The sequence below is a fragment of the Heloderma suspectum genome, chromosome 2 (assembly GCF_057233095.1).
Source record: "Heloderma suspectum isolate Gila_16-S chromosome 2, 16-S_ref, whole genome shotgun sequence".
Taxonomy (NCBI): domain Eukaryota; kingdom Metazoa; phylum Chordata; class Lepidosauria; order Squamata; family Helodermatidae; genus Heloderma; species Heloderma suspectum.
In genome coordinates, this window is record NC_139459.1 from 254,282,195 (window position 1) to 254,300,762 (window position 18,568).

Below are 18,568 nucleotides of genomic sequence, written 5' to 3' on the forward strand. Positions count from 1 at the left end.
ATTAGGGTGGTATCGTCTGCATATCGGAGGTTGTTGATAATTCTCCCGGCAATCTTAATTCCGACCTCTGATTCATCCAACCTGGCGTTTCTCATGAAGTACACTGCATACAAGTTAAATAAGCAGGGCGACAATATGCAGCCTTGTCGTACTCCTTTCCCAATTTTGAACCAATCGGTTGTTCCATGTCCGGTTCTTACTGTTGCTTCTTGACCCTCGTACAGGTTTCTCAGGAGACAGGTAAGGTGGCCTGGTACCCCCATCTCTTTCAGAATTTCCCACAGTTTGTTGTGATGCACACAATCAAAGGCTTTAGCATAGTCAATGAAGCAGAAATAGACGTTTTTCTGGAATTCTCTTGCTTTCTCCATGATCCAGCGAAAGTTGGCGATTTGATCTCTAGTTCCTCTGCCTCTTCGGAACCCAGCTTGGACTTCCGGTAGTTCTCGGTTCACATGCTGCTGAAGCCTAGCTTGTAGGATTTTGAGCATAACCTTGCTGGCCTGTGAAAAGAGCGCAATTGTATGGTAGTTTGAACACTCTTTGGCGTTGCCCTTCTTTGGAATTGGAATGTAAACTGACCTTTGCCAGTCTTGTGGCTACTGTTGAGTGTTCCAAATTTGTTGGCATATTGAGTGCAGTACTTTAACAGCATCATCTTGTAGGATTTTAAATAGCTCTGCTGGAATACTGTCATCTCCACCAGCTTTGTTGTTAGTAATGCTTCCTAAGGCCCACTTGACTTCACTCTCGAGGATGTCCGGCTCAAGTTCAGTGACCGCACTATCATGGCTATCAGGGACATTCAGATCTTTCCTGTATAGTTCTTCTGTGTATTCTTTCCACCTCTTCGTAATCTCATCTGCTTCTGTTAGGTCCCTGCCTTTTTTGTCCTTTATCATGCCTGTCTTTGCACAAAACGTTCCCTTGAGTTCTCCAATTGTCTTGAAGAGATCTCTAGTCTTTCCCATTCTGTTGTTTTCCTCAATTTCTTTGCATTGAAAAAAGGCCTTCTTGTCTCTCCTTGCTATTCTCTGGAACTCTGCATTCAGTTGGATATATCTTCCCCTTCTCCCTTGCTTTTCGCTTCCCTTCTTTCCTCAGCTACTTGTAAAGCCTCATCAGACAGCCACTTGGCTTTCTTGCATTTCTTTTTCTTTGGGATGGATTGAGTTGCTGCCTCCTGAACAATGTTACGGACCTCCATCCATAGTTCCTCAGGATCTTTGTCTATCAGGTCTAATCCCTTAAATCTATTCGTCACCTCCACTGTATATTCATAAGAGATATGATTTAGGTCATACCTGAATGCTTTGTGGTTTTCCCTACGTTCTTCAATTTCAGCCGAAATTTTGCAACAAGAAGCTCATGATCTGAGCCACAGTCAGCTCCAGGTCTTGTTTTGACTGACTGTATGGAGCTTCTCCATCTTTGGCTGCAAAGGACATCATCAATCTGATTTCGATATTGATGTCCATGTGTAGAGTCGCCTCTTGTTCTGTTGGAAAAGAGTGTTTGCTATGATCAGCGTGTTCTCTTGGCAAAACTCTATTAGCCTTTGTCCTGCTTCATTTTGTACACCAAGGCCATGCTTGCCTGTTATCCCGGTGATTTCTTGACTTCCTACTTTAGCATTCCAATCCCCTATGATGAAGAGGACATCTTTGTTTGGTGTTAGTTCTAGAAGGTGTTGTAGGTCTTCATAGAACCGATCAACCTCCGCTTCTTCGGCATCAGTGGTTGGGGCATAGACTTGAATTACTGTGATGTTGAATGGTTTGCCTTGGATTCGTACTGAGATCACTCTGTTGTTTTTGAGATTGTGCCCCAGTACTGCTTTTCCCACCCTTTTGTTGACTGTGAGTGCTACTCCATTTCTTCTAAGGGATTCTTGCCCACAGTAGTAGATATGATGGTCACCTGAATTAAATTCACCCATGCCTGTCCATTTTAGTTTGCTGATTCCCAAGATGTCGATGTTCAATCTTGCCATCTCATGTTTGACCACCTCCAGCTTACCTTGATTCATTGATCTTACATTCCAGGTTCCTAAACAATATTATTCTTTACAGCATCAGATTTTCTTTTCACCACCAGGCACATCCACAGCTGAGTGTCCTTTCGGCTTTGGCCCAGCCGCTTCACTCTTTCTGGCGCTACTTGGAAATACCCTCTGCTCTTCCCCAGGAGTATATTGGACACCTTCCGACCTGAGGGGCTCATCTTCCGGCATCATATCTTTTAGCGTTGTGATACGTTCCATGGGGTTTTCTTGGCAAGAATACTGGAGTGGGTTGCCATTTCCTTCTCCAGTGGACCACATTTTGTCAGAACTCTCTGTCATGACCTGTCCGTCTTGGGTGGCCCTGCACCGCATAGCTTATGGCTTCACTGAGTTACACAAGCCCCTTCACCACAACAAGGCAGTGATCCATGAAGGGGTTATTTAGAAGTAAACACCATCTATTCAGTGGGGCATCTCCAGTAAGTATGTTTAAGACTGCAGCCTTAATACAATAAAATAAGAGGTAATTTGCATACCTGGTTCAGAAGAATTTAAGCTCTCATTTTAGGTGTGCATGCATATGGAATCAAGATGTCCAACAGAAACATTAAAACGGGTTCTTCAGCTGAATATGGTGATTAACAATCATAATCATTATGGACTGAGATTTCCAGCGGAAATATCAGAAGGGTTTGGATCTTAACATTCGGCCTAATGTGGCTCTAACAATTCACATCACCGACCATGAGCAGTACAGGAATTCCCTTCCTTTGCCACTAGATGGCAATCCACTACACCATTCTACCTAACACATTAACTACTGCACAAATAGTTTTCACAGGACAACAAGCATTAAAGAAAAAATGCCTCCCTCCAACCCGCATGTTCCATAAAGAAAATTTGAATGTGTCAAATGAAAATCCCAGGGCTTCCCGATTTCCAGACTGCCTAGTAGTTATATTCGATTTAACTTAACGCTTCAGATCCTCTTGATGTCCTTTCTTTCCTTTTTTTAAAGGGTGCAAATCAAATTACACAGTTTGCTTGTGGAAAGGATATACACTCAGATGCAATCACCCCAGTACAAAATCACCCCTATAGAAGGGGGGGGGGGACTTTTTGCAAATCTTTTCAGCAGCCACTTAAAAGTGCCTCTGCCCTTTTAACAATATGAAAGAGGCTACAAAAGGGGAGTGGAAGTGTTTGCCCATTCAGTGATAGGACAGGCAGTTTAGAGCATTGGCCTCTCTAAACTGGTTTTATTACATCACCACACTGCAATGTTATTAGTTACATAGCATCATGACATCACACTCACAACATGATCCCCAACTAGCCCACTATTTTCAGGAAGAGGGTGGCCAGTTTGAGGGGGAAGTCACCAAACCAGCAACCAGTCTTGGAATTAACAGGCCGCAAACAGCCTGAGAAAGACCTGAGGGGGAAGTTTACAGAAAACATTTCATGGCCTCACAGAACCAGACAGGTGCCTGTATGTTTTGCACTGTGGGGCAAATATGAGCCTAAGGGAAAGATTTAAGCCATAAAAATGGTATATGAGAGTGCTAATTTGGAATTCCACCCCCCACCCCAATGTCTTCACACTGTAGCCGCTCATCTTAGAATAATCAGCCTTCTTGAAAGTGACTTTTACACTAAGATTATTGCACAAGCACACACTAGGAAAGACAAAAATGGAAATGGGGAAACAAACCAGGTGAAAGCCAGAACAGATTCTAGCAAAAAAAAACCAGTGTAATTTCAGGTATCAGATTGCACACTTAGATTCCACAAGAAATACGTTTCTCCATATTAATGTCTTTCATTATTCATCTGGCTTGCATGAAAAGGGGACAATCCCAGGAAGAAACACATATTTGCTTAGAGACTGGAAGACTATTATAAAATTATCCAAGAAAATGCTAACTGGAGCTGTGCAGGGAATTTCCACACAGGAACATGAATCAATATTATTCGCATAATACAGAATAAACATTTAATTTTACTCAAGCACTCAAGATACCAATTTACACACCAACTGAAACCTAAAATTGTCACAAACTGTTATTTAGATCAACAATGCAAGCGGAAAGCAAAGTTTACTTTATCCGGTAGTAAATAAAGTCTAGCGGTCAGCTTATATACCAGCTGCCAGAAAACGTCTTTATGAATGCCAATTTTTCATAATGGTTCCTGACACAGATGGTAACAAAACAAAACAGAAAATTTCCCAAGACATCAGGTATATAGAAATACTAAACAGGATATAAATCATATCCAGAAAAGACTGGTGGTTCAATCATGACCATTAAAAGCCAGCTGAAACAAATTATTGAATCATTACATCTTTCAGCACTTCCAGAAAAGGGTCAGGCTCTGACAAGTCTCCAATGGAAGGGCAATCCACAACTGGAGACTAGCCACCAAGAACACCTTAGCACATACCATCCTCATAAATGTTCGGCACAGGGCACACCCAACTAGACATTACGCTCGTCTAATTTAGCATGTAACTTGGGAGTTGTATTTAATCTCTTTAAAACTGTAAATAGCAGCTTCTGGAGCCTCCAATAAGGATCAGGAGCACCGCACATGGCAGGTGGGGGGAATAGCTCTTTCTTCTTGTACTGAAATCCTGATAAAAAATCTCCCCACCCTCTAAAGCTGCTATTTGACACAGGAGGGACACTCCCACTGGGGCCATTAAGCTCTTAGCCAATAAGGATAGCAAGAGGACCAAGGGAAAGGGATTCTCCTAGAACCAAGCCTCTATCGGGCTCTTAGAAAATATAGGCGGGGAGGGAGTTCGGGGAAAAAGATCTCACACAGTACAAACTTCCCTAAAGAAATTGCTCTCTGTTCCGGAATTCACTGCAAACACAGCGTATTTGTTCAGAGCAGGCATTGCAATTCAAGCAGGCATCACTCAATGTGTTGGATTCATGCACAGTGCAGCACGCCATCCAGACTCTTCCCATTCTATATTTCCTTTGACTAGTAAAAGGCCTGTTGCAGGCATGTACTTGAGAGCCCTGACAGAGAGGTGTCTATAACCCTTAATAATGCTGTTATATTCCCAATACTTGTACGGAGACTGAACAAGTTATCAAGGGTCAACAGACAGCACAAAGGTTTTCCTTTCCTAAGTTCTACTTTGATTAAGTTAGCCGTTTTGCACATCACAGTCATGAAGGAGAAATAATAGTACAAGAAAGGAGGGAGCTGGTAACACAATTCAGAATTCTGAATTGCACTCTGGGTCCCTCCTTTCCCTTAGTATTGTTTCTCCCCAGGTCTTTCACAACTGGACGCAAATTAGCAGATAGGCAACCTCATCTTGTCAATTTCCTTGTACCTTACCTATTCCACTTTGCTGAAACATGCAAGGAATTTGACCAGGCAAGACTACACATACTGGACAGCCATAAGGGCACACTTGAGCACTTGCAAAAGATCAACAACAACAAAAATGTGACCCCAATTGTGCACTTTTGAGGCACCGAAAATAAAAAGAAGAAAAAATGGGGAATGTAAAGGAGTAGCAATTAGAACGACACGAATTGTGCATTTCTGAGGCACTGGAGGCAGGGGGAGAAGCTGGGGAACTAAAAGGGGTAGTGAGCAGAGCAGAGAGGGGGCCAGGACAAGGAGGCAAGGCAGGTTCTGCTGCAGAGTCCCCTGGAATAGGTGCCAGAGCCAGCTCAAGGACTGAGGGGGAAGGAAGGAGAAAACAAGCTACAGTAAACCGAATCATCTGTCAGGTGTACCATGGGTTGTTCCACAAACAAACAACCCACCATGGCGTATTCGCAGGGTGGCTTAGCATGACGTGTGAACCCACCCACTGGCTTAAATCTCTCTCTCTCTCTCTCTCTCTCTCTCTCTCTCTCACACACACACACACACACACACACACCTTGTGTTGCAGCATGCAGAAGTCACACAAACAGCAAGAACAAAGAGTTTAAAGGCTGCTTTGAGAAAAATGCAGAGATGCCAATAAGCTGGAGCTCACAAAGGGCTGCTTCATACAGTATTCAGGTGCTGGGTGTGTTTTAAAAAGCGATACACTGCAGAACAGAGAGCACATTTCCTAACAGAATTATGAAAGGGCACCTCTGTCTTTTAAGGTCTATATTCTCCATTTGGGTGTGGTTTACAGTAAACTAGAAAAAGTACTTCTGCATTTTCTGAATTTCCACACATTTTAAAATAATTGCTACACAGATATGTTCTTAAGCATCCGGCCCTACAACAGTGAGGCTCTCCAACATGACTTATGGCAGCTACTGCACTGGAGCTGGGGCTACAGAACAGAGCAAGGACACAAGAATTTATGCCCAGTCCTCTGAGCCATTGCACTTGGAGATGAACATGCACCCTAACTGAAATAACTTTCCAACTGTGACGCCGACTGATCAGCTAAAATTTCTTTCCTTGAACTCACCCTCTCTCAGCATTTCCACTAAAAGATGCTTAAAAATAAGCAACCATCCAAAAAAGCTCCTTGGAAAACGGCCACAACTGCACATAACAATAAGCCAGGATTTCTGGTTTACTATGGACGGGCAGCATGCTAGTGCACACAACCCGTTCGCGCCTCCCTTCACGCAAGCAGATAAAGCTAACCAGAAATGGGTACCTTATTGTAAACTCAGGATCCTGGTTTGTTGCTCCCAAACATGTCAGTATTCATAAGTTAACAACAAACCCTGGCTTACAGGCAGCCTTATTAGGCCTGAATATATGAAGCTTCATGCCCTTAATTTACACACACCCCTCCCTTCAGTTCTTCTCCATATAGCTAAACTACTAATGCAGAAAAGGGGTGGAATGGATTTATAAGCAAACGTGACATGGACTGCAATTAGGCTGATTTTATTTAGGGGGAAAGTTTAGATCCCCTAAATATTGTAGATAGCACAATAAGGGTGAATCCAGACCAGACATTGACAAATCCCCCTACAGCCAGTTCACGTCACTTTCACTTGTGTTCACTCATACCTCCGTTCCACCACTTCTCATTAATCTGTAGAAACTTTCATTTAAAAACCCACACAAAAATCCATATTTAAGTACAAATGCCCATTTCACAAACGTCCGTGGAAGAAAAGGTTTGTGGAACAGCGGCGAACTGCGACACGCAGTTCAGATTGTGTATTGTATGACTTTCTGTAACAGATTTCATGAAAACAGTTGGTCTAGATTAGGGATGCTTGAGGAATTCTGCCTTTGTGAATTCTGATATGAATTGCCCAGCTCCACACCTCCAAGTCTATTGTTGAGATTGGAACTTAATTGTCATCCACTGGTTTTCATTTTATGCTTTCTAAATGTCCTGACACAATTCTCAGCTCAACAAAAGTATCAAAATGCATTACAAAATATGTATATTAAGAGAAAATATATTTAGAAATGGGTATTTTGAGAGAGAATGCCTTTAATAATGCATATTAATTACTTCTGGGAGGAGTTTCTTTGTGTCTGCTTTTGACATGGAGGTATACTCACCCTCTCTCCCCACTCTTACAAATTTTGTAAAAATTATTCTGCCTTGACATTTAATTAAAATAAAGTCCCTTTTCTAAGCCTGTAATTTCAGAAGAATGACTTCCCCATTATAACTATAGCACCATTTTGCATTTATATAACACTTTACAGGGTTCAAAGTCGCTCACATACGTTTATTTAGTAAAACCCTGCAATTTTACCGCAACATGGATGGGAGTTAACAATATGCCCTTCTCCCTGGCAAAGTAAACAGCAAGAATGGGTGTCAGTTGGGGGAATTTTCTCCTCACAACCAGAACATTGATTGAATAGAGACCTGGAGACGATACACTCCCGAGTCTTAACCCAAAATGAAATTATGACAGAAATGCGAAACCAAAGGAGAATATAACAAAAAGAAAGAGAAATTAGAAAAATAAGAACAAAGGAAAGGATGATCTAATGCTCAGTAGGCTCATAAAGACCTGAGGAAGAACGTTCCCAGTGCTGCTGCTGTTGTGGCAGTGGACAAAAAGGAAATGAATGGGAACAGCAAGAGACACACCCTGTGAGCATGCACAGTAGTGTAACACAGGAAGCCACCTTATACTAAGTCAGACCCTTGGTCCATCTAGCCCAGTATTGTCAACACTGACTGGCAGCAATGGCTCTCCAGGATTTCAGACAGGAGTTTTTCCGACCCTACCTGGAGATGCCAGGGATCAAAGTTGGAACCTTCTGTATGCAAAGTAGGTGCTCTGCCACTGAACTATGGCTCCTCACAGTCACGGTGGAGGAGAGGGCTCCTGCCAAATTTGGTGAGCTCTAGAACGTTCTGAATGAAATTCTGTGCAAGCATAGAAACCAGTGTATGTGAGTCACACAGACCACAAAGAAGAACACCACCAAACATATATCATTTTAAAGTGTTGAAAGCAGCTCACATACATTACCTCAGTAACAGCCCTATAAGATGGGTCAGTTATCTCTATTCTGCAGATGAGGAGGTGGTGAAGACCAAGATGTAGCAGCTTGCCAAGGCCTCATAGCAAGTGCGCAGCTGAGCAGAGTTTTGAACCAGAAACTTCCGAGTTCAACGCTCAGATCTTTTCAGCCGCTACGTTCGCAGAAAGACACACAGGTTAGTGGCAGAACAAACAAAACTGAAATGAAATGAGACCAAGGCCAGCTAATCTGAATCCTACAACAGTCCAACACAGCAGAATCAGAGTAGAAACAAATGTAGGCCCATGAAAATGTTTTGCGGTAGGTATATCCCAAGTGAGAGTGTGGTCAAATGTGTATCCCAATGAAAGCAATACAATGCAGTTATACCATTTACTTGGTCCAGTTCTTTGGGCTGCATGAGAATGAGACTTGGAGAAGGGTGTGGATCCCTTCCACACACACACACACCCTTTAATCTGAAAGTGGCAATTCTTCTGACAGCTTAAAGTTGCTTCATAACTCAGGCTCCCCTGGTACTGAAAAGGTCCCTCCTATCCTGGACTTTCCTCAGTCCAGGATAGGCATGCCTGCATGTAGGACACCTGTTTGAAAATGGGCTCAGTAGTAAAAATTCCAGCAACAAGATAAACAAGTATATTCCTCTAGCTGAAGAGCTATTAAAAATGGTCCTTCCCATTTTTAAACATGACCACAGAGCACAGAGCTGTAGAAAGCAGCCATAAAGCACCACTGTTAGACAGGAAAACTCACATTAAAATTCCTGCGGAGACGGGTTGTATACATTATGTCAGCAATACTATTACTACTAATTACAGTATTTTAAAAACAATAAAATCAGGCTGCCCAAGGATATACTTCTCTCGCAGGATAAACTCCCCTTTTTATTAAAGGAGAGAGAGGAGAGATTGACCATCAGCAATAGAATTGCTGTTCAAGAAACAGAGCTGCATTTTACTGTAACGGTACTGGGCAAAGCAGCCACTGGACAATGGTTTCCCCATGCTCTCAAACAGAGGCTGAGAGAAACGCTAACTTCTCCCTCTAGATAGAGCACTCTAAAACAGCCTTCCCCAGGCTAGTGCCCTCCAGATGCTTGGACCAACTCCCATCACCCCCAGCCAGCATGGCCAACCAGCAGGAATTCTGGGAGTTTAATTTTTTGTTCTGTTTTTAATCCACCCAATAACCAGTGTTTTAGTCCAAAACATCTGGAGGGCACCAGGTTGGGGAAGGCTGTTCTAAACCTTAACAGATTTCACAAATTAAATGAACTCTCTCAATTGTTTCCCCTGTCCACCAACACTAAAGAAGAAACAAGGGAAATAAAATAACCTGTGGCCCATAGCATCCTCCAACCAGACTTATTTAACAGGTACAGTGCCCGGTTCCCCACTATGGCTGGGTTCACACAGTGCACTAAGCCACCCTGCAAATAAGCCATGGTTGGTTAGTTGTTCAAAGAACAACCCACGGTACACCTGACAGGCAATCGGGCTTGCTGTGGCTTGTTCTCCCCCTCAGTCCTCCAGTTCACTCCAGCAAGTATCCCAGGCACCTTTGGGACAGAACTCGTCTTGTCTCCTCGTCCCAGCCCCCTCCCCACTCCAATCGCTGGCCCTTTTCGTTCACCACCTTTTTTCTCTGTGCTTCAGGAGTATGCAAACAGGGTATTATTATCATTATCATTATCGTTGTTGTTGTTGTTATTATTCCTGTTCTTTCGCAAGTTTTGCCTGCCCAATATCTGTAGTCTTGCCTTGTTAAACTTCCTTGAATGTTGCAGCTGTCAAAGGGAGAGCCAAAGTGGAGTACGTAACCTACAAGGAAATTGACAAGACAAGACTGCAGATATGCTAATTTGCACACAGTTGCCAAGGTCGGGGGCCGGGGGTGGGGGAATAACACTAAGGTAGAGGAGGAACCCAATTGCACAACTGAGAAGCACCGAAAAACACAACAGCAGTAGGTGCACGAAAAGGAGGGGAGGACAATATCTTCCACTTGACAATGAACTCCTCTCACTACTAAGTGTCGAACTGACAGTGTCCTCCTTGCATTCAACACCTCCCCGAGTCTCCAGCAAGTCCAGAAAAGGAAGATATTGTGTCCCTCCACCTTTTGGTGCACCTACTTTTCTCACTTCAGTGCTCCTTTTGGCAGCTGAAACATACAAAGAAATTGACAAGGCAAGGCCCCGCATATTGAGCAGGTGAATCTGCACACATGCGAAAAAATGGGGGGGGGATTAATTAAAAAACACAGCCCCATTTGCATACCACCCAACCCTGATTTTTTTTTTTAAGGTGGTGAACAAGTGACCCTGCCCCCACAAGTGCCATTTGGCATTGGTGAAGGGACAGTCACTGGCAAGGGAGGCTGGAGGTGGCACTGGTAAAATTGGGAAGAATGGCATGAGCTTTTTTGCCTCTCTTGCCAAGCAGTTCTCAAGCCAATCCCAGCAACCCACAATAAAATCGCTCTCTCAGGTTCGGACAACACAACAACCCAGCATGGGTATGAACGACCCTAGAACATGCCATGGGTTCTCAGGATGGCTTCTTTGAGAAAAATAAGCCACTCTACAGAAAACATGCTGGGTTCGGACAACACGAGAACCCACCATGGCTGGCTGGCCACGGTGGATTGTCATGTTGTGTGAACCCAGTCTATGTGTATGGATTACAAGGATACAGCTTACTGGTATTTACCTGTAAGCTGTAACCTATTTAGCAGGAAGCCTGAGAGAAGTGAATCTCACAGCTCTGCTTAGGGCCAGCTCTAGGTCTGGTGGGGCCAGGGCAAAAGATCTGCACTGAGTCACCCTCCCATCATACAAATACACACAGCAGCTGCTGAAGAGCTGAATTTCCCCCCACTCCATCCTGCACTGGGGAAAGCCAGTGGGGTGTAGTGGTCAGAGTGTTGGACTGGGACTCAGGAGATCTGGGTTCTAGTCCCCATTTGGCCATGAAGCTCACTGGGTGACTTTGGGCCAGTCACAGACTGTCAGCCTAACCTACCTCACAGGGTTGTTGCAAGGATAAAATGCAGCGGAGTGTGACCATGTCAGCCACCTTGTGTTCCTTACAAGAGAAAGAAGGTAAGATATAAATGTAATAATAAAATAAATAAGTAAAAGATTACATTATGTTGTGCTTTTATTTTACAATTGTGAGCCTCCACACACCCATCTCTGTTGAGTTCATCCAATGAAGTAATAATAATAATGACGATGTAGGTATGAGGACCAGTGGTGGGAACTGCAAGATCTTCTCCTTGTTTCATGCCCAGTGCCACTCTGAAGAGCAGGCCACAGACATTCCTTCCCCTGCCTACCATCTCTTCATGGCTTGGTATTCAAGTAGGGAGGTGGGACTTGTAGAGAGAGGCAAGAGGAGGAGATGGTGGCAGTGCACAGGTCCAGGATGCCCAAGATCTCACAGTGGACTGACAGAATAATGGAAACCGTTTTGATATAACTGCTTGCAGTTATCTGAAGTTCTGGGAGCACTTTTCCATTTTTCCTTTGTTTGCAAATACTTTTCTATTCAAACATTATGAATGTGGAAGGTTTAGGTATAGCAACAACAACAAACCCTTACATTTCCTGGTGTTCCAGCCACTCTAGTTTCCAGACCTTCTAGAGAAAGAAGCATATATATTTCTTAAGGTTATTTAGTGCTTGATGAACCAAGGAATCTCTATGGGAGACAACAGTCAGAGAAACACCCTACATACAGCATCAATTATCTTCTTCCAGAAATGCATTCTAATTAGATCAGCTGCCGCAAGCGGGTTGCAAGACCAAACTGATTGATGCCTGTTTTGGGAAGCACTAGAGAAGCAGAGCACCATATTACATGGTGTCATTACTATTATCGAGTGATTGCATTTGAACGCTGTTTCTTCCTCGTGACCTTCCCGCTCGCCAAAATCAACTGGGATCCTTCAGTCAAAGCATGTTGCCTAATATCAGCTAACAACAAAGATTCTCTTTGTGCTTTTAGATTTCTCACTACAGTGCTGTCCTGTTCGCCCCAACAGAATAGACTTCTGCAATCTCAACCTTCAAACACCCATAGTAACCAAACATCAAAGGCCACACCCAGAGAAGAAAGCTTTCCAAATGGCTTCAACTTTAATTTTTAAATCTTTATTACCAGTAGAAATACAACCACCACCCTTTCAGTACATGTCTGTGACTACTGTAGTAGACAAGTGAGGCTATTTTTAAAAATGGATTTGGGGCAGATTGACGGGGAGTGGCTGCTATAGGAATGAAGGAACAAGCACAGAAACTTCCAAAAGGATGCCCATTTTGACTACCTGCAACACTAGAGAAAAGAACAGTTTGAAAGTGTTATATTGACATGTCAAACTATACAGCATCAAATCTGTGCCCTGTCTACTCAGGCATTGTCTGTGGCTCTCTGAAGTCTTGTATTATGACAGCTCTGCTACCCAATATCCTTTTAACTGGAGGCATGAGAAACTGAACCTGGCACCTACAGCATACAAACCACATGCTCTGCCACTGAGCTACACCCCTCCTGAGAACTGTATTCTGAAAAGCTTGTGTCTAGACAAGACTGTCATCACTACACACTAGGTGAAACTCTTTGCAAAAACTGAGCATTCTTTGACCTAACGGAGTTCACCACTTTGCTGAGAAAGCCATTTCTTCTAACATGGTAGTGTTTAAAGTTCCCCTCACCTCTGGGCAGCTATTCCACAAAAAAGCCTTCCATGCAAGTATGACATGGCAAATTTTAATTTTGTCCTCTCAAAAATAAGTATGTGACACTCAACTAAGGCAGACTTTGGACTGAGGAGTTACACAATATACACATTTTAGGTGCAGACAGTAGCTAGTCTTGGCTTTGGCCTGTCACTGAAGTAAGCAAGAAAATGTTTGTGTTTTAGCTTCAGAATCCCTAGAGCTAGTGCCCAGTATTACTCATTGTAGGGGGCATACAATTCCTTTTGTCCAACTAGTTCTACTGGACATAAAATCCAGGACATCTGGCTCAAAACATTGCAATTTAATTAAATTGATGTGGTGAGAAAGCTGACCCCATTATCTGGTGCCACTGCTATTTCCATCCCCTCCTCCCTCAACTGGGTTAGAAAAAAAAATATTGCCAACTATTTAAAGCAGCTAAAATACTCCCTAAACTTGTATTTTTGGCTGGCTTTTGTATTTGGAAATGGAAAAAGAAGCACTCAGGTTTCGCTGCCATCGAACAGGACAGCTTATAAATCTTGGGTGAATAAATTTACACATTTGCCACTAGGCTGGCTGGACTCTGAGAACTCCTGAGTTGTCACTAGAAAGGTTGATATTAAGAAAGACTGCTGTTTGGATTTTAGAAGAGGCAGCCAATGCCAGAAGGACTCAGAGAATTGCTTATTTATTTATGCATTCGATGTACTAGTCACTCTATAACAAATTGTTCTCAGGGTGACTTACAGAAACACAGATAAAAAGCAAACAAAAATTGAGATGGATGGATGGATGGATGGATGGATAAGATCAACATAAAAAACAGCACAAACATCCTTTTAAAACCAGCAGAATCTAAAGCATAACAAGCAGCAACCATTAAAAAATCAAAAAGGTTTCACAGAGTTATAAACACTTTCAAGATACCAACTGAGCAGCAACAATACACAACAATTTAAGATCCATGCAAAACTAAAGAGATATTATCCTGACATCAAAAAGTAATTAGTGTAATGCCAGGCAGACCTCTCTGGAGAGAGCATTCCAGACCTGCAGGGCTAGTGCTGAGACAGCCCACTTCTGAGTAGCCACCTGCTGCAGTTCAGTATAGAAGGGCACTGGGAACAGGCATCTGATGTTGCGAGTAAGGGGAGACATGATATAGGTGTATAAAATTATGCATGCTGTGGAGAAAGTGGATAAGGAGATATTTTTATCCCTTTCTCATAATATTAGAACCTGGGGTCATCCCATGAAGCTGATTGGTGGGAGATTCAGGGCAGCACTATTCACTCAGTGCATAGTTAAAGAATGGAATTCACTTCCACAAAATCTAGTGATGGATACTAGATTTTGGATGTATGGCTACCAGTTTGGATGGCTTTAAAGGGGGATTAGACAAATGCATGGAGGATAAACTATCAATGGCTACTAGTCCTGATGGCTATATGCTACCTCCATAATCTGAAGCAGAATGCCTATGTACACCAGTTGCTAGGGAACATGGGCAGGAGGGTCCTACTTGCGGGTTTCCCACAAGCAGCTGGTTGCCACTGTGTGAAAAGAATGCTGGACTAGATGGACCCTTGGACTGATCCAGCATGGCTCTTTTTATGTTTGCATGATAATTACAGCATGAATAGGAATAGATGCTTATCAGTATCTCTGCAAAAACATCACCCAAAAGAGACAACTGGCAAGCACTGAACAAACATGAAAACATTAAATACGTTTACTCTAAAAGGAACAAGGCTCTGTAAAATACACAGATGTTATTTCTGTACTTCCTCTCAACAAATTGCACTGTGTTGCTTAGTAATCGTATTTAAAACAGGAAATACAAGCCTTCCAAAGTTTAAGCCTTCCTTCCTTCCTGCGAAGTTAGAAGGAAGAGGAGTATGAAAACTCATGAAAACTAAGATAGTTAGAATAATCTTTTAGGGTGACTAACAGCCAACCTTCTGCACCCCATTTTAACCAGGGCAGCACTGGGGTGTATACCTATGAACTATTAGATCAAGAGTCTAGTATCAGAATGGTGGTTAACTTGCACAAATATCCTCAGGTTCTTCCTGAGGGCTTTGTCCAACATTATCCAAGGCTAGTCTGAGCTTGGTGCTAGCTGGTTTGATAGGGTGGTTGCATTTTAGTATGATATGGATAATTGCTTTAGGCATTCTAAATTGTGTATGTTTTAATTTTGCTGAAAGTCGCCTTTGAGTCTTTGTTGAGAAGAGCATCAAAGAAATTAAATTTATAATAATAATAATAAGACTTTTACAACTGAATGAAATAACGTCATCTTGATTTCCCTGTTTCTCTAAATACTATCCAATGCCATCCACATGCTTGGTCCATATGAGAGGAGCTCTATTCACGTACATCAGTACATGGGTAGACCTCCTTCACATACACGACAGGCACATTGGTGGCAGGGTTCATGCATTCTTTGAACATGTGAGGGGGGTTGTCTGAACACCCCTCTGTTTAACCTGTAAAGAGCATCTTGAATCACCACCTTAAGTCTTGAAGATGAGGCTTTTATCATACATCCTAGTAGATCACTATTGTGTGATATTTAGGGGATCCTTATAAAAGTTATGCTGTTGTTCCTGTTGGAGTTTTCATAGTGGGTTTTCCTGGAATTTTTTTTTTTAAGAGTCTGCATTTTTTGTGGGTAACAGGATCTCCTATCTCCAACTCTTTTGAAATTCAAGCTGCTGTAGTGGCAGCCATATGTCTTACTTCACAGTCTTCTTTGAAGGCATCCTCTATTTGAAGGGTTGCCCAGTCCAAGTCCAGTTTAAAGATAAAGAAAAATTCTCCACTGTGGTGAGATGTACTGTATTTCTATTTAATTTATGATTATAATTTCTAAATTTGCATCTAGACATATAAATTAGCACACACAAATCAGCATCCTCTTCTGTCCTCTTTCTTGGAAATGCACTTCCTTTTCAATGCATAAGTGGCTACTCTACCACTTAGAAGTTTTGAGATCTCTGAAGTAGAATTTTTCAACAACTGGCTTTGCTTCATTCCTCAATGTTACCAATGAAATCACAGGAAAAGGTTTATTAAAAGGCAAAACTAACTTCTGCAAAGCAAGAGTAATGAACTAGCGTATTAGAACATTTCTATTTCCCAAAACAGATCTTTGTTCCCAAACTACGTTGTAGCAATTCTTACCAGACATATCTGTTAAGACTTCAGTGGTACGCTGAAAGAAGAAACTAACCAGCAGTTCAGGCACACCCTTGGGGAAGCATGCATTTCCACAAAATCTAACTCCCATTGCTCTATAAGCAATACTCCAAGTAACACTGTGCAGGGGATTACATAAAAAACCCAAAGGGAGATATAAAATTCAAGTGTGTCTTTTTTCCACATACATAACTTTTCTGGAAAATAAAATTATCTTCCTTAGAACTGTGCAAAATTTTCATCACACCTTGAATAAAATTCAGCAAGATCACTCAGGGATCACTTGGGGGGGTAGCTGGATCTGTCCCAGATGTGCCAGCTGACTGTCTCTACTGTAGTCCAAGACGGACTACAAGAAGATATTCCCTTATTCAGAAAAATAGCCTGTAAATATGTTAGGCCAGACTTGATGCAACATCATGCCAAATCCTTATAATGAGAAACAGATGTTGGGAGATTTAAAGCATATTGAGGTAGTGAATACTGAATCTTTCCCTTGCCTCTGCTTCTCCCCACTCCCATCCATGAAACTTCTTCTCCCCATCCATTTTTCTTCCTGTAAGGCTCCAGGACCAGAACTAAACTCCAACAAGAAAAGCATAGGGAGGGGACAGATTAAGCATCCCTCCTTGCCCATCACAGCAATCTGATTCTGACACGTAGGTCTGCTGCTGTCGCATCTAGCTTGGCCCTTAAATATAACTGAAAAATGCAATTAACTTACGAACTTTTCTGCCACATTGCACTTGCCCATCTACACTTCAACATACTAAAGATCTACACACCAAAAGAATGGAAGATACAACAAAATCCCCGCAGGGATTCAAGCACAAGTAGGCAGAGTGCAAACAAAGTCACACAGATGCCATTCAGAGGTAATGGGGCTTACGATAAGAAAGACACAGAAGCAAAATATTCAGCCTTCAAGTTGCCACATGATTTATTTTTATTCATTTATTTATTAAATTTCTTAATCGCCCATCTGGCCAGTCACCTGGCCACTCTGGGCGATGTACAGCAGTACAAACAGTCTAAAACAGTAAAATTAAACATTAAAACATGATTTTTTAAAAATACCCTAACCCACCTCATATGCCTGCCTGAACAACCATGTTTTCAATGAGTAACGGAAGCTCATTAAAGAGAGGGCATGGTGGAGTTCCCTAGGGAGGGGGTTCCACAGAGTGGGGGCAACCACAGAGAAGGCCCTCTTCCTCACCAGCCTAGCTGTCCTGGCTGACAGGACAGAGAGAAGGCCATCCAAGGCTGATCTTGTTGAGCTAGTGTTGCTGGAGGCGCTCCTTGAGATAGGCTGGGCCAGAACCATATAGGGTTTTAAAGGTCAAAACCAACATCCTGAATTTGGCCCAGAAAACAACTGGTAGCCAGTGCAATTCCTTCAGTGATGTGATCACGCTGGCAGCTGCCTTTAATCAGGAGAGCCGCTGCATTCTGCACCAGCTGCAGCTTCCGAATTGTCTTCAAGGGTAAACCCATGTAGAGCGCATTACAGTAGTCTAGATGAAAGGAGACCAGGGCATGTACTACCGATGGGAGCAGATGGTCGGGAAGGAAGGGGTGCAGCTCCCATATCAGATGGAGTTGGGACAGCTGGGAGTCTAAAATAACCCCCAGGCTGCGGACCTGGTCTTTCAAGGGTAGCTGTACCCCATTCAACACCAGGTCAACATCCCCTAACCTCCTCTTGTCTCCCACCAAAAGTACCTTGGTCTTGTCAGGGTTCAGCTTATTCCTCCCCATCCAGCCACTCACCGTCTCCAGACATTTGGACAGGGATTCTATGGCCAACCTTGGTGAAGATTTGAATGAGAGGTAGAGCTGCGTGTCATCTGCATATTGATGACACTGCACCCCAAACCTCCTGATGATAGCCCCCAGCAGCTTCACATAGATGTTAAATAGCATCGGGGAGAGGATGGATCCCTGTGGCACCCCACAAGTGGGCGGCCATGGGTCCAAAACCTCCTCTTCCAGTGCTAACCTCTGGTATCTGCTGGAGAGGAAGGACCGGAACCACCGTAATACGATGTCTCCAATGCTAACCCCTCCAGGCGGTCCAGGAGGATACCATGGTCAACGGTATCAAAAGCTGCTGAGAGGTCGAGGAGCACAAGGAAGGAGCATTTACTTCAGAGCCCTCCTCATATCCAGAGCCC

General features: G+C 43.0%; 1 protein-coding gene across 6 annotated transcripts in view; it reads right to left on the reverse strand.

Annotated features, from left to right (window-relative positions):
* Positions 1 to 18,568, reverse strand: part of ARHGAP26 (Rho GTPase activating protein 26) — a 363,812-nt gene that overhangs the window by 279,881 nt on the left and 65,363 nt on the right. Inside the window, exon 1 of one of the 6 annotated variants that reach the window (XM_084838782.1) lies at positions 7,981 to 10,731. The exons of the other annotated variants lie outside the window; for them this stretch is intronic. Coding sequence (XP_084694908.1) covers positions 7,981 to 8,071 — 91 coding nt within the window. The 5' untranslated portion in view covers positions 8,072 to 10,731. Of the gene's footprint in view, positions 1 to 7,980; positions 10,732 to 18,568 lie in introns of those variants that run through there. 6 annotated transcript variants of the gene reach the window in all.